This window comes from Macaca fascicularis, chromosome 16, assembly GCF_037993035.2.
Source record: "Macaca fascicularis isolate 582-1 chromosome 16, T2T-MFA8v1.1".
Classification (NCBI taxonomy): Eukaryota; Metazoa; Chordata; class Mammalia; order Primates; family Cercopithecidae; genus Macaca; species Macaca fascicularis.
In genome coordinates this window covers 54,772,184-54,789,216 of record NC_088390.1, presented here as the reverse complement: position 1 = coordinate 54,789,216, position 17,033 = coordinate 54,772,184, and the positions used below count along the sequence as shown (strand labels likewise).

Below are 17,033 nucleotides of genomic sequence, written 5' to 3'. Positions count from 1 at the left end.
GTTATTCATGCTTAGGAGGTCCCCGTGTATGTTAAGCTGTTCTTGCATTGTTACACAGAAATAGCCAAGGCTGGGTAATTTATAATGAAAAGAGGTATAAGTGGCTTAGAGTTCTGTAGGCTGTACAAGCATGGCACTGGCATCCGCTTAGCTTCTGGGAAGCCTCAGGGAGTTTTTACTTATGGCAGAAAAAGTGTCAGCAGGCAAGTTACATGGCAAAAGCAGAAACAAGAGCCAGCAAGGAAGATGCCACACATTTTTAAACAACCAGATCTAATATGAACTCACTCACAAGGACAGCACCAAGAGGATAGTGCTCAACTATTCATGAGAAATCCACCCCCATGGTCCAATTACCTCCTGCCAGGCCCTACTTTCAATATTAGGGATAACAATTCATCGTGAGATTTGGAGGGTACAATGTCCAAACTATATTACCATGGGATCAGGCTATGGTTGGATTCCAGTTAAACTATTATCTTTGCTGAACTTCTCCCCAGGCCTACTTCCCCCATTCCCTTGCAGCTTTCACCTGAGAATCTTCTTCAGAAAATTATTTGCTTAAGAATCCTCATCTCAAGCTCTAAACCTATGCTTAGAGAGCATCAGACTCTGGAAGGGTGACACAACCCTTATTTTGAACAGATAATTTTGTGAAAATCTTATTCTATTTGAATTTGACAAGCTCAGAATAAATGACGTGAGAGTCAACAAACTCTGAATTGATTTCTGTATTCAAACCTACCTAGCAATGATGCATTAAACAGCAACGTACTAAGCATAATGTGTATTCATTTTCTTCATCATAGTGCAAGTAATGCATTTTGCTTATATTGAGAATAGTGAAAATAGCTACTTGGCTTAAAGGGAAGCAAGAGTGGCTTTTCCTTAACTTAAAAAAAAAAAGTTTCTGAATATTTCAGAAGAAAATGCAAATTGAGAAAAATCTCTGCTCCTTAGATGAGATGTGAAAAATATTCTTGATATGAAGGTGGCAGAAAATATTTTTAGGCAGGTGAGATGCTGCTAGTTTGATAGGTTTCTATTAGATGTAACATACCAAACTGTGTGGGTATATACATTTTCACCTATTGGTAAAAATGAAATCATGTACCTTCATCTTATATTGTATGTAAATGTTTCATGTGGGTTAGAGCATGCATGTTTCAGAGCTAAGGGCCAGGATGGACTAACATCATATCAAGTGTCACATCTGACGAAGATCTGACTAGAAACAGAACACTAATCTGTTCAGAACATTAGGTGGGCAAAGATAACATTAACAAAATAAAACTCTTGCCTTAATGAATAGACACTGGGTTTGCTCTATGAGAAAAACAGATATTAGGCTGAATGGCTTATTTTAACATTATTTGCAGTTTGGATCTTTGCCCTAGCATACTACAGAGTAAGGAACTAAAACATCTAACTTTTTAAAACATTAAAAATATGAGATACTGGAAAGAGATTGATCATTTTAGCTATTCTTAATCTTTCATGCAACATTAATAAAGTCGTATCCATATGATATTAAATCTTCATCAGAAAAATTAAGTCTGAGAGCTGCTCAGATGCTCAACTGTTTACGCTGCATAGACCACTCAAATTGCATTATTTATTCCAGTTTTTCAGTTTTAATTTAGTTGTTTCAGAAACCAAGCTTAGAAGAAAATGAGCATTTTCTTAAACCTTTCAAACAGAATCTACTATATTTCTTTTCTGAGGTAGTGGATACATTATTATTTATTTTTATTTTGCAACCAAAGATACCCAGTTTATAGGCAATAATATTCCTTTAATAGGATTCAAAGTGTCTGAGGTTTACATAGAACAACTTTGTAAGTTTATTCAAATGGTCAGGCTTACAAGGAGTAGATCAACCAATTTTAGAGCCTTCTTGGAGAGAACACACAACTGATACCAGCTTTTTAAGATCAACATCAAAAGCTTATCTTGGGTGTGTGTGGCTGTTTCTGCCACTGTCCAGGAGATCTACAAGTCTCATCTTTTTAACTAACGAAAAACCATTTGTCTTAGGCTGCTACACAGGTGAAGTTAGCTGGAAAGAAGTCTGTAAAAATTAGGTCATTTTTTTTCTTTTCTCTTCCATGTTTAGATGGATGGTAAGAGAGCTGGGCTCTAAGCAGTATTATGTGAATAACACATTTTGTTGCCTATGTTTAAGAGGCTGGTTGTTTTGTAAAATGCCTGTTAGTTGTTTTGTTTGTTTGTTTGTTTTTGAGATGGAGTCTCACTTTGTCACCCAGGCTGGAATGCAGTGGCATGATCTCTGCTCACTGCAACCTCCGCCTCCCTGGTTCAAGCGATTCTCCTGCCTCAGCTTCCTAAGTAGCTGGGACTACAGCTGTGCACCACCATCCCTGGCTAATTTTTTTTTTTTTTTTAGTAGAGACGGGGTTTCACCATATTGGCCAGGCTGGTCGTGAACTCCTGACCTCATGATCTGCCTGCCTTGGCCTCCTAAAGTGCTGGGATTACAGGCGTGAGCCACCGCTCCCAGCCAAATGCCTGTTAGTTTTATCTGTGGGATTTTGTAACCAGAAAACTAAAGTGGTATGAAGTGATGGATATTGAACTCATGAGATTCCTGAAGAACATTCTCTCTTTTAGGAGTTCATCTGCCTATAAATTAATTAAACATCTGAAGTTGGTCCTTCCATAATTTTTAATAAAAATTATACTCAGTTCTGGGATAACTTGAATTTTCTCTCATTTAAGTACTGTCACTAAAACTGTACAACTGTCAATCTCTCTGTGTTTAAAGTGTTCTATGAAAATGGAGAACCAATTTCACTCATACAGAAAAGAGAAGGCACAGGTTCCTTTGTCATATGTACACAGAACCAGGAGAAAAGAGGGAGGAAATGAAAGGACAGGGAAAGAGACAGGGAAATGATGAAAAGGAGAGAGGAGGTTGGAGATAAAGACTGGAGAGAAAAGAAAAGGCTAAGAGAGTAAAAGAGATGAAAAATGGAAAAAAATTTGAGAAGAAGTATAGAGAAATAAAGGAACATGATGCAGGAAAGAAGAGCAAAGTCCTTTCTGATACTCACCAGAGGAGTAAAGAATGAGAGAGAATTAGAGAGACTTATGAAATACTAAAGCCAACAAGCAGGTGTTTCCTTGGGAGACTTGCTTAATGACTCTGCATTGATTTTCTGGATGATGTCAAGAGGTAAACATTACAAGGAACCGCCAAGACAGTGAGCGGCAATCCTCAGCCAAGATCTAAGCTCAGCAATGGTGCATGAGAACCTGATATCCACAACAGAATGACTCTGCACTGAATCCATTTCCCAACTTAAAATACAGCATCTTAGTCTTTCACATTTTGCTTATCTTTCATCACTTTTCACTGCTACGCACTGAAATCTTTCACTCTCTGCAAAAAGCTCTGCTCTGAGTACAAACACAATTACCTTGGTCTCATTTTTAAAATCTGTAATCAAAGTCCTCTTTTATAACATTCATTTTGCTCTGAATCCTTCATTCCAGCTACTCAGAGTACAATATACCAAAGGAGAGAGCCTGTATCCAAAACTTTCAGGAATAATTTTGATAGTGGTTGAGAAGCAATGCAAGTTTCTTCCAATGCTAGTGCTTTATAGGGTGCTTTCCTTTAGGAGGATTTACATCCTAGTTAAATCCTCATTCCAGGGTGGCTGCAAGCAAATATATTCCACACATCCCATCGAACCACTGCTCATACAGAATCAAAGTACATCAAAGTTGGAAGGGGACTCACAGGTCAAGTCAAAAGCTCTTATCTGATGCTTCATTGTGTTCTACAATTTCAAGTACCCCTCAGTGCCCATCAGAACTCTTTTTGTGCCACGGGTCTCAATGAAACAGAAGGTCATTCAATTTTCACATAGCTTGAATTCCTATTCTGAATTGAAGTCTGGCCAAAGCTACTTCCAAACAGCAGAACTAGTTCTATGTCTGAGCCTGCACAGAAAAGGTACATTTAAAAGTCAGCTGTAATGACTTCTTAAAATATTTTCTTTTCCAATAGTTGCATAGAAAGAGAAAACTAAATATAAAATGTTTTCATTTTTCATTACTTTCTTCCTCTTCTTCTGTACTTTACTGTGTCAATGTCTTTTCTATTAGTTAATCTTACTGTCGGCACTAGGGGAACTGATGCTAACATTCCAGATACTGTCTTCTCGGTGAAGGGTATTGCATGACAATGGTCTCAGTTTTCATGGATGTAGAACCTCATGTACTGTGTAATTAGGCTGAATTCATCTCTTGGTATTGTCCCTGTGCTATTTGCTCAACTGAGCAGATTATCCATTAACTTCCTTTACTTTTTCATATGTAATGTTCTTATAGAATATGTTGCCCAGCCTGAATCTGTGACATTTTATGTAAATATATATTTGGGAGGAAAGTTTTATCTTTATGCCTTTTGGGTTTGGGGTACTAGCGAGGTGGCTCTGAATTCTTCTGTCTTCCAAAGAGTTGAAATCACTTCACTTCTTGCTACATATGCTATGAATTCTAATGCAAACATTAGTTTGACAAATTCAACTGGGAGTTATGTTTTCTTGCTGACAACAAAAATACCTGTGATGGTAGCTAACAACATGTTCTTCTCTGCCAGTCACTGGCTTGATAACTTGCATTATAACCTGCCTAATAAGTGCATTTTTTCATATAATTCTCTCCACCACCACCCTGAGAGGGAGGTAGAATGATGAATGTTCCTTTTACAAATGAGGAAACTGAAGCTTAGAGAAGTAAGCCAAATAAACCCTTTGTTTAGTAATCAGAGATAAGCTTGGTTCATTTTGAACCAGCCAGTACCTTCTCACATTTATTTATGATAGTGCTGACTAGACAGTGGCAATCTAAAATTCAAACTCAGTTCTCACATGTGGTCATCCATGGCCATGTATTCTCTCCCAAATGGAGGTATACATTGTCTTACTTATCCTACTTTCCCCTAACCACAACTTTTTAAAGTTCTCCTCATTTTCTGGAAACTTCAACTTGTCCTGGGCTTTATTCTCTGTGAAACCATTTACAAATGATTTATCTTCTGGTCTGCCTTGGCTGTAAGCCCTTTCTCCTACATCTCTTACATGCCATTTAACAATATTATTTCTCATAAAATTCCCCGTGCAGCCACATCGATATCTTTAGCCCCTACCAGTTCCTTTTTTGGTACTATCATTTGTAATTATATTACCATGATCTTATTTTTAAGAGCTTCCCAATCCACTAGAGCCATCGTCCATGAGGCAATGAGATCACATCAATTTTAATCATGATATTTTAAAAATCTGCCTTTTGAAGTTTTCATATCCATGTCGGACAAAGCCTAGCCTAGATTTTTTTTTTTTTTTTTTTTTTACCCTGCTACCATTGTTTCTAAGATAAGATACCTACTTTTTTCCTAGAGTTACTGTCCTTTCCACATCGCTAAGCCTTTGGTTAGAATTAAATTTAAATAAACAGACCCCCATCACTTTCTCCTGGAAAGGATATAATTGATATGCCAATAAAGGAATTTGTCTATCCACAAAATACAGATGAGTAAGAATTGCATCCACTTCTTCAGCAGCTCTTAAAGATCTGCTCTATCCCACAAATATACATACAATTATATATACCATTTTCATATCAGAGTTTCAGTGTAAAAAGACCTTTGGTGCTTAAAGACAGCTAGTGAGTTCTAAATGGGTAAGGTACTTATCCAGGAAAATTTAACATAGTTATCCAATAAAAATCAGCACCATGGCAACACATTTAGATAACAAAATCAATCTACCTTTTTCCTTTCTTTCCACCTTCTGCATATGGAGTAAGATCATCTGACATTTAAGATCCTCCTGTAAGTTACATTTCCTTCTACCTCCCTTTTCATGCTAGCTCATATCCTACCACTTCCATAAAGTCTTGTGTGACCAACCCAACTTCTTACTCTCATTAAAACATTAATGCCAAGATGATTGATTTGCTAATTAATCATTTCTTAACATTGATTCCATTATTATCTCAAATAGTTATTTAAATCAGTTACTGCCATTTAACTTCTGGGTATCTATATTTTCTCCCAAATATATCATAAATTTTTTGAAGGAACATTGAAGCCTCAAACATAAAAGGTTTCAGAACATAGCAATGTGGACATGCTGTGAATAGCAATGATTAAATAAAGTCAACTAAATTTTGCAATCAGGTTCACAGGAAAATTTTAAAATAGAGAAGTGATAAGATTTTAAATACCGAGCCAATTCACATTTCTTATTATTTCAACTTATTTTAATGGTCATAAAAACATAACTGAAAATTAGTTTTAGTAACAGATTCTTTGGATAGCAAAGTTATTTTTCATCATGGGCCTTCTCACATTCCTCCAACTTGTATCATAGCAACTTTTGGTGAATTCCACCTAAACACATTTTTTGGTAAGCAAGGGTACTCTTCGTTCAATTCAAATCAGCCAGCACTGTCATGGATGACCCCAAGGATACAAAATGAAAATACAAAAGCATATTTATCATAAGGAGCTCTTAATCTAAGGGCTAATATCTATAGTATATTTGTCTTACTATTCCTTACAAGGAAAGCAATATTAATATTACAGGCAAGGTTCAGATCCCAAAATAAATATAAGTAAGGTGCTTAAGAAGCCAAATAAAGAGAGATTTCACAGTTAGCTAAAGAGATCAAGAGGAATTTAATGAAAGAGATAGTATTGGAGCCACAGAGGTTAAAAGCAGGGGTTGAGGCTTCTTAGGCAAGTGGGGTGAAGGGTATATTGTGGCCAAAGCACAGATCCCAGGAAAAGGTGAGATGCATTCAGGTTTTTTGTTTGTTTTTTAAAGTTTACACTCTCGCTGGGAATAAAAGGTGTGTACAAAGTATAATGTAAATGTCTCTGGAAAGGAGAATTGGTGCTGTATTACAAGGGCTGTGAATGCCAGGCTGAAGCATTTATACCTGATTTATAAGCAAGTATGAGTTTTATTAGCTTATATTTATTTCATGGGAAATATGGAAACTTCAATGTAGATACACCTATAGCTTTGAGTTGGATGTCTTCCGATTGTCCATTTGGATCCATCTTTACCTTGCTTAGGGGCTTGGAGGCTGGCTTGCATGGACTGATTCAGTAAGCTCCTTTGGCTTCTGCCTTCTTTCCATAAGAGGGGAGTAAAGGAGTATAGTCAGGGCCTTGTTCCCCAGCTCCATTCTTAGGGGTTGCCCTGAGCTGGTTGCTTCCCTCACTGAAGGTCAGGTGTTCCTCTCCATGGTTGGTTCATTTGGTCTCCAGGTTCTGGTCCTCACTCCCTCTCCTCACCCCTTCCAGACCTGGGGTGGTTACAAATGATCCCTCTATGAGGGATCCTTATGACTCACCATGTTCCATGTCTCCTGCTGAGACTCTCCCTGATATAAGCCCCAGGTATCTAGAAATCAAAAGGAAGTTGGTGACAACAGTAGTTTTAGCCTCTACTGGGCAAAATTTCAAACAAGAAACCTGAACATATGGGAGAAAGGTTGCTTCTTTGAGATAACCTATGTAGGTCCACAGTCTGCTGATGGTCAGTTTCTTCTCTTTTTTGCTTCTCTCTCTTTCTCTGTCTCTCTTTTTAAAGATGGGGTCTTATTATGTTGCTCAGCCTGGTCTTGAACTCCTGGCTTCAAGTAATCCTCTCGCTTTAGCCTCCTGAGTAGCTGGGATTGCAGGTGCAAGCCACTGCACCCTGCTTCTTTTGACTTCTTATATTCCTGACCGTGTCATTAGGCTAAGGTCACATTATTTCTACCACCTATCTCCTCCCTAGAGGTTTCAAGATCTTCTATACTCTGTATCAGGAACAGGTTGTATTCCAAAAACTTGTACTGGATGTCCGTGAAAGTCTGTCAATTCATTAGGGAAATGTAAATCAAAATCACAATGAGAGATCGCTTCACAACCATTAGGATGGCTATTTCAAAATAAATAACAACAACAAAAAAACCCCACCAAGTTTCTGTGAGGATATGGAAAGATTGGAATACTTGTGTATTGCTGATGGGAATGTAAAATCATATAGCTACTGTGGAAAAAAGTGTGACAATCCTCAAAAAGTTAAACATAGATATGCCCCAGTAAGTTCACTCCTTGCTATACACCCAGAAAAACTGGAAGCAGGGGACTCAAACAGTTCATTGTATACCAATTTTCATTGCAGCATTATTCACAAAAATCAAAAGCTGGATGCAACCCAAATGTCTATCGACAGAAAGAACAGACAAACACAGTGTGGTATATACATACAATGGAGTATTATTGAGCCTTAAAATTGAATTAAATTCGATACCTGCACCAACATGGATGGACCTTGAAAACATTATGCCCAGTGAAATAAGCCAGACATTAAAAAGATAAATATTATGTAATTCTACGTCTATGAGGTACTTAGAGCTGGCAAATTCATAGAAACAGAACGTAGGACAGAGGTTACCAGGGGCTAGGGGGATGGAAAATGGGGAGTTCTTGTTTACTGGATACAGAGTTTCAAGTTGGGATGACAAAAAAGTGACAAAAATGCATAGTTGTGATGACTGCACAATAGCCTGAATGTACTCAATGTCACTGAACCATCCACTTTAAAACAGTAAAAGAAAAAAATGGCTGTCAAATATTCTGCAGCAGAGACCAAACACAGGACCCAAATAAAGAACTACCGGTAGTTTAGAACTCCTAGAAACAACTAGATGATACTGAGGGTGGAGAGGAACTTAGACTCCAGCACTGGACTGGAAGTGTCAGGAGTTGGCTTCCAAAGGTGCTGTCACAAATCTAAGCTGCTGTGAATCTGTGATTAGATTCATTTTAATCGTTTCCCCGTTGTATAGGAAAAAGGCTGTTTCTGACTGTAAGTTTACAAAAATGCCAAAAAGTTTTAAAAATAATTTGTTGATTTGTGGTTAGTAAACCAGTACAATTTTTATGTTCACATCTATTATTTTAGTTTTTTTTTTTTTTTTTTTTTTTTTTGGCACTGCAAAAAATTACCCCATAATTAGTGTCTCAAGTTAACTCAAATTTATTATCTTATATTTGGGGAGTTTGAAATCTGAAATCAGTTTTGCTGGGCTAAAATTAAGGTGTCAGTAGGGCTGTATTCCTTCTGGAAGTTCTAAGGTAGAATCTGTTTCTTTGCGCTTTGCAGTTTCTAGAGGCCTCCTTGGCTTGTGGCCCTGCGTCACTCCGACCTTTGCTTCCATCCTCACGTCGCTGTTCTCTGATTCGGACTCTCTTGCCTCTGTCTTTTCCTTTTAAGGACTCTGTGATTACAAGGGGTTTACCTGGATAGTCCAGGGTAACCTTCCAGTTTTAAAATCCTCTATTTAATCATATCTTCAGGATACCTTCTGCTATGTAAAGTGACACACTTAGAAGTCCTGTGGATTAAGATGTGGACATTTTTGGGAGGAGACATTATTCTATCTACCACATTTAACAACTCCAAATATATTTTGAAATGAAATGGAAAGAGAGGTTAGAACATAAGTATTTTTCAGATTACCAAATTAATGCAAGTCTGTTTAAGCAAATCTAGAAACTTTAGAAAAGAAAAAATAAAACAGTACTATCCTTCATCCCAGTCTCCTTTTTAGATCCTACCTTCTATACTTAACATATAAGGAATTGTCATGTCATTAACTACCTTTTATACTCAGATCCTACCTTTTATACTTAACATATGATCCTACCTTTTATACTTAACATATGATAAGTATGTTTAGATCTTACCTTTTATACTTAACATATGATAGATCCTACCTTTTATATTTAACATACAATAAGGAACTGTCATGTCATTAACTACTGAGGTGTCTATTCTATTAAATGAGTTAACAGATGAGAAAAGTTGGCAGGACTAATTTTTGGTTAAAATGGTAGAATCGGCAAGTGGATTTTAGTCTCAGTTTTAATATGTTTTTTCTCCTTTTAGGTATTTTAGATCAGCAGATAGGTTTCTATGTGCCATATTTCCTTCCTGAAAGCTAAACTCACAACCTTTCAATTCCCACCTATATCAAATGCTCAAAGCAAATGTCTATATTCCAAAATAATTCATTGAAGTTATCCGTATTTTACTCTGTGGTAAGCTTCCCATCCTGTATTTCATTTTCAAATTACCAAGATTCTCACTTATGTGACTAGTACACTAAAATTAAAACACAAACACACTGCTTACACTCACTTTGGTCTGAGCAAAAAGACATGAAAGGTGAAACTTTTGTGAAATTTTACAAGTTCAGTGGCTAACAAGGGTCTCGATCTTTAAAACAGTCAGTGAGGCTTAACACAGTGTAAAACATCATTTATATCATAATCAAACTTCTTCATATACGGAGACTTTAAACAACCTGAAACTACAAAGAATTACCTCCCCATCCTCCTTTTTGATTCTTGAGTTAATTTAGTAGCTTTAACTACAATGGATTAATTAGCTCCAAACAATGTAGCAATTGGGCATTAAATTTAATGGCGTTAAAGGCTGGGGATTGGTTCCAAGGTAGGTGTCTTATATTTACATACAACCCAGCCTTAAGGGCGTGCCATTTGTAAAAATACAATTACAAATTTAATATCCATTATGCAAAGTGTTTGGGATCATAAGTGTTTCAAATTTTATTAATTTTGGCTATTTTCATATATATATAATGAGATTTATTGGGGATGGAACCCAAGTCGAAACAAAAAAATTCATGTATGCTTCATATACATTACGTCTTATGTACATAGCCTGAAGGTAATTATATACAATATTTTAAATAACTTTTTGCATGAAACACAGTTTGAACTACATTTTGACTGCAACCTGTCACATGAGGCTAAAAGGTGAAATAAGTCTCATTTTTAAGTAAAAATGAATATTTTCTATTACATTCAAGACACAGTGTATAGAATGAGAAAGTTACTGCAGAATAAGGAATAACTATTATTCCTTGTTATTCTTGTACTGAGGTTGAATTTTAGCCTTAAACTATGGTAAGAAAAGCCCTTTTTCCTTCATTTGAGCCCAATGTCAGGTCAAATACATTAAAATAAACATAGTAACACAAGTCAGGGGCTTCCAGAGAGCTGCATCACAGTTTTGTGCATAAGATACACTTGAACACCAGAAAGAATAATGCTTGTGGATAAAAATGCAACACAAAACACATAGTTACTGGGCTGCATTTCACCTACTGACACCCAGCTGGGCTCAGACTTTGAAATGTGACATCTTGCCCAAATTCTACAAAACTTCCCAGTCTTACAGGGTGATTTTCAGATCGATTAAGTTGGGTATTTCTTTAAGGGAAAACAAAATTCAGAACAGCGATTTGAATTCTCACTTTCAAAACAAGTTTCCAACTCATTAAACATCACCTTCAAAAACGTGATGCAAACATGATTTACTTATTTTCTATCAAATTAAGGCATTTCATTACCAATTAGTTTATCACGACCAACTATATTTTATTTTCTACCTTTCACAAATGCAAAAGGAACCATCAGACAGTTCTCAGCTCTTCAAACCACTGACAACAAAAATTGTGCCAGATATAAATATTTACATCGTGAAAAGTAAATGTTGCTAAGATTCCAAACTCCAATGCATTTGAAAATTGGTTTGGATCAGGTATACTTTACTGAATTGGAAAGATACAAAATCATCTGTTTTAAAAAAACCCCAAATCATAACATGTGAGTGATTTTTACCACTAGACTATCTCCCAATCTCTTCTTTCCCAATACATTTTAGGGAGAAGCTGTGTTGACTTTTTTTTTTTGTTTCTTTCACATCAACATTTTTCCTTTAAGACATTCTGATGGAAAGTAAAAATTATATATCCATTGTTTGTGTTAGTTTGACACATTTTCCATCTCAATTCCAATCTATACTTTATCTAAAAACCCTTCAAATGCTTGCCATAACTCTCAGGCAAAGGATTCAGCTCCTGAACACTGCCTCGGGACCTGCCTTCTACTGTCCTCTCCAGCCTACCATCTTGCAAGCCCCTCTTCGCTATCTGGGTTCAGCCTTGCTGGCTACCTTTCAGGTGAATTCTGGAACTCAGGCACCAAACCCCATTCTGAGTCTCAGGCTTTTTCCTCCCTGCTTTTTCTATTGCCTAGAATGCAATTATCTCCTACATCACCCTCTCCAAGAAAGGAAGGATGACTGAATATTTATTCATAACTGCAATGTTCCCTTCTTAAATACTGACCAGTGAACTCACACGTGTTCATAACTTTAAATAAATAATTCACCTTTTAAAAGAGAAATATACTTAGAAGCCATGACAAGTTCCTTGCAGGATTTATAAAAATAAAACTGTAAATGGAACAATAATTAGGATAACATAGTTTTATATGGAATAGGAGCAATAAACCAAATGACCTATATATGACCTTTCCACAAAAGTGCTTCTCAATTCATATTTAAAACAGTACACAAATACTGCATAACTAAATGGTGTGGGCCACATGCAATGTCTTTTAAAACCTGACTTGTGACCTGAGTCAAAGTCACTTACAGCTTTTGGATGAGTCATTAGGGGTGTGTGTGTCTGTGACAGTTACATGGTACAAGAAAATATATTTCAATATATCAGAAGGGGAAAAATTAACGTACAAACTTCATGGAATTTATACTGAACAGACTGTGCAAAGGAAGACAGAACAGAGCCCAATGAGTCCAAACCCTAAAGTATCAGCTGCTGGTATTAACAAAAGCTGTCAATAATTTTAACCTCAATTTTTTGCACACAAATTATTTTCCATTTCTCTTGAGTTAACAGCTAAATTACCTTTGAACACAACTTTCTGCATCTGCATTTCTTTTCTACCCTTAACACGTACTCAACAGTAAAAGATAGCCAAGTAGACATGAACCAGCAAGAGAAATGCTAAGATTCCAGTGATGAGAAGACCCAATGGGCAACTAACTGTGCTCTTCCACAAATTAAGGAGGAGCTCGTTATGGGGGGAGGAGAGCGAGGGAGGGATTCAGGTGTGAGAATCACAAAGCCCAGCTCAGCATTTCTGTGCAGGAGCTAGGATTCTTAGCAAGCAAGATGCCCCTAGGAAGATTATTGATTTTTATATAAATCATCTAAGGTGATTTTTGTTTTTTTCCTCCCAAGATGATAAACGTCTGATTTTATTTTTGTTAATTGGTTTTCCCACTTCACTGAGGTTAAAAGAAGGCCTAGTAAAGCAGTTTCTTAGAGGAAAGATTTTCCCAGCATGATAGGCAGGGGTGGCCACTATCTTTCTGTCCTTTATGGGGGTACCAAGGTTGTCTGATAAGACTTCAGGCAACCTCCAGGAGGTACAGGGTAATTAGAAGCACAAAAGTGTGACTAGGGTGAAAAAGCACAATGTAGACATTTTTCTAATGGCGGCAGGTCTGAAGTCTGTGGTATTCCTAGGTGGGAGGACAAACTCATCACAGAGACTGAAGCCTTGAGGCTCAGCCTTCAGAATCAAGATGGCCCCATCTTCAGGTTAACCATGGAAGCAATATGGTGGCTTACCTTCCTGCCTCCCGTGTTGATGCGAAGGGGTGTCAGAAAGGGGTCGAAGATCATGTGACTGGTCTCTATGTTGACTGGCGACTGCCGTTTCCCCACAGAGCAAAGATTCCAAGCTGAGTTCACCAATCCCCAGAAAGAAGGAACTAGAAACAAAAAGAAATTGTAGAATTAGGCTGAGTAGCAGGTTGGGGAAACAACATAAACAAACAGAGCTATGTACAAAAGTGGTAAAATGGAAAAGAACCACCAAATCTTCCCCCCCATGGAGATACTTGGGGGTTGCTACGGTATTCTCCTGGCCTGAATCTTGGTCCACTTCTCTAAGTCCTACCTTCATGATCTCTTGTCATCAGATTTTCTTGTTTGAGGCCTACTCATCCTGTAGTTTCTGTGTTGAGTGCAGCCATCATTACCACTTTAATGCTAACATCGTTGTTCAGGTCATATCATCTTTGCGATATGCCTGAGGTAGTACAAATATTCAGCAATTCCCTTGAGTTGATGCTCTGCTTTTCCTATCTGGCAAGAATGATGTGAAAATCAACCTTATCCTATTTAGAAGTTTTTCAAGGAAAGCGTCATTCAGTATACACAGTTTTTCTTTGGACTGTCAAGACTAAACTGAGGGAGTGACTTCTTATATGAGCTCTCTAATCAGTGTCAGACAAGAGCTTAGCAACTTGACTTCATCTTTGTTTAGTTCAACACTGTGTCATCAACCTAATGTACCTGTAGATAAAAAATTGGTGTTCATTTGATAGCTAGAAAAATGACATCGAGAGCTAAGCACAAATACCCAAAGGAAACCATCCACTCATTTTCAGTGTCACATTAAAACATCTATTAGAATAAATTTCTGTAGCAGTTTCCAGTTCTATTTCTATTTAAGAAAGTTTTCAGGGCAAGGGTGGGAAGCCAGCCTACTAATTTTATATCAGTGAAGATCAAAACTATACTTTCAGCCTTTCCCTGCCCCTCTCAGTACTTCCATTGAGTCTCTGGATCCATGTGTCCTTCAAATTCCCCTGAGATTATATGACCATTCATTCATTCACCCATAGTACACGCAGTGAATTCCTATTTTGCATCACACCCTGGGTTAGGCTGAATCTCGAGGAAGGCAGGTAAGCACAAGAATAACGAACACACTGGGGAGGTTCACTAGTGTAAGGTTGAGTACGTTACGAGACTCTGGATGAGGGGAAGCCAACCCTGCCATGGTAGAGGGGAGGCAGGGAGTGACTCCTGGAGACGATGAGCCTAACAATCACATTAGCTTTCTTAAATGAATCTGTCCTCTCAGAAACTCAAGTTTAATTAAACTCAAATTGAATAAAGCCTTTAACTTACAGTAGCCATCATTCTTGCCTATAGCATAGATGGAGAAAACTAAGGCAAAAGAGGAGTTTGGCAGACACTTGCCAAAGATACTCAAATTCTGTGACTCTCTTATTTGTTATAGGCAACTGTAACAGACATGGGAGGAGAACTAAAAATAAGTTCCTTGGCCTAGACAAACACTTCAACATCAAAATAAGATGGGTCTCATTTTAAAATATGACAAATATCTAATTTGGTTTCATCCATGCCCACAAGCCTCTGGTAGACCATTTCCTTTAGTTTAAGGAGTTTGAATTGGCTTTTCAGTCATTAATGACTTTCAAAATGGTAGCAATGGCCTGAGTTACAGAGGGAGAAAGAGAAGGAGGAGGAAGAGGAGAAATATTGACACATGTGCATGTGCTTCCTCAGCGCTGTCATTTCTTATCATTGCTTAAAATATGTTATCATTACAAGTTATTCCACCTTTAGAAGGTACCATATACTAGAAAGACTACAATATTTAAGAAAGTTCTTGCATTATGAATGCACTTATATTATAAATATAAACTTGTCTTTTCTAAACTACTCTTTTAAAAAAAACACTGACTTGATCTTGTATTTATTTATCCCTCAATCATCTCAAATTATGAAAATAAAACCTTCATTAGGGCATCTTCCTAGCAGTCTTTCTCAGTAACCCACACACAAGTGGCAAATGTGAGCATGCCAGGGATACAGTCATGGCACGTCCACAAGTGAACTGAGTGGCCCTTGGTAAGTCATGTGTCCCTTGGACCTGACTCATTCTTCATGGTTCCTGTGATAGGCCGAATAACAGCTCCCCACCAATGATGTTTACATCTTAATACTCAGAACCTGTGAATATACTAGCTTAGATGGTAAAGGGTATTTTGCAGATGTAATTAAGGGTCTTGGGATGGAGAGATTATCTATGATTATCTGGGTGGGCCCAATGTAATCACAAAAGTCCTTATAAGAGAAAGGTAGGAGGGTCAGAGATATAGAGTAAAGATATATGGATGGAAACAGAGACCTGCCAGGAGAGAAGATAATACTCTGCTGACTTTGAAGATACAGGAAGGGGACATGAACCAAGGAATGCAGGTGGCCTCTAGAAGCTGGAAAAGGCAAGACAATGGATTCTCCACCTAGAGCTTCCTGCTGTAAGGAATACAGGCCTGCTGATACCATGATGTTTAACCCCTTGAGAATATATATATATGCCTATATATACATACATATACATATACTTTTGATGTCTGCTGTTTTATGCTGTGCAGTTGTGATAATTTGTTATAGCACTAATAGAAAAGTAAAACAGCACCTCTTTACCTTTAAAACTCTGTGAGACAATAACCTCTTTGACAATGAAGACATCTATGATGCTTGCGGGGCTCTCCCTAGAAGGCAGCTGCATAATTAAAGTAGTTACAGCTGGTGCACATTGCATTTCATCTACTCCCATGAAAAGCATTAACAAAAATAATTCCAAGCCCATAAATGGATTGTAAGACTGCTATTATGTGGCAACATGGGTGGGCAGCTGCTGCTCTACTTCACTAATAAACGTCATGCCCAAAAAGTACCCCCACAAAAACACAAACAGCAAAAACTTTATGCGAACATCTGCCTTCCCTTTTATTGGGCATGGAATTCTTTATGACAAACAGTTTCAGGGTTTTATATCCCCACTTCACGATCAAAGCCTGTGTCTCTGATGCTAATCACCTGCTCAGCCAATCGAGGAACAACGGAGAAACACTCTCCCCTGCCCAGCTGTGTCTCTCATTGGATCCAGTCCTGAACGGGTATCTAAGTTTATTTACCCCTGGATTGCTGATTTTAAATCAGCTATGAATCAATAGCTTTTCAGAAACAGAAGCCACCTTAGAGTTTGTCTGACTTAAATTCATTACATGGATTTAAGGCCATACAGGTAAGGAGTAAAGTCCTCCACTCTAGGTCACACAGCCAGGTAAAGGCGAGGAAGGAGAGAGTAAAGAACAGAACTCAAGATTTCCAGTGCTACTGAGCCTCTGCTGCTCTAAACCCCTTATTTTCCAGAAGGCTCTATACATGAGCAGATCATTGCAGGAAATTTCAGTTAATTGTTGCCAAGACCCCTG

At 37.6% G+C, this 17,033-nt stretch overlaps 1 protein-coding gene across 1 annotated transcript in view; it reads right to left on the bottom strand.

Annotated features, from left to right (window-relative positions):
- CA10 (carbonic anhydrase 10) overlaps positions 1–17,033 on the bottom strand; it is a 544,961-nt gene that overhangs the window by 287,977 nt on the left and 239,951 nt on the right. Inside the window, exon 4 of the mRNA XM_045375029.2 lies at positions 13,564–13,706. Within this exon, the coding sequence (XP_045230964.1) occupies positions 13,564–13,706 (143 nt within the window). The remainder of the gene's footprint in view (positions 1–13,563; positions 13,707–17,033) is intronic.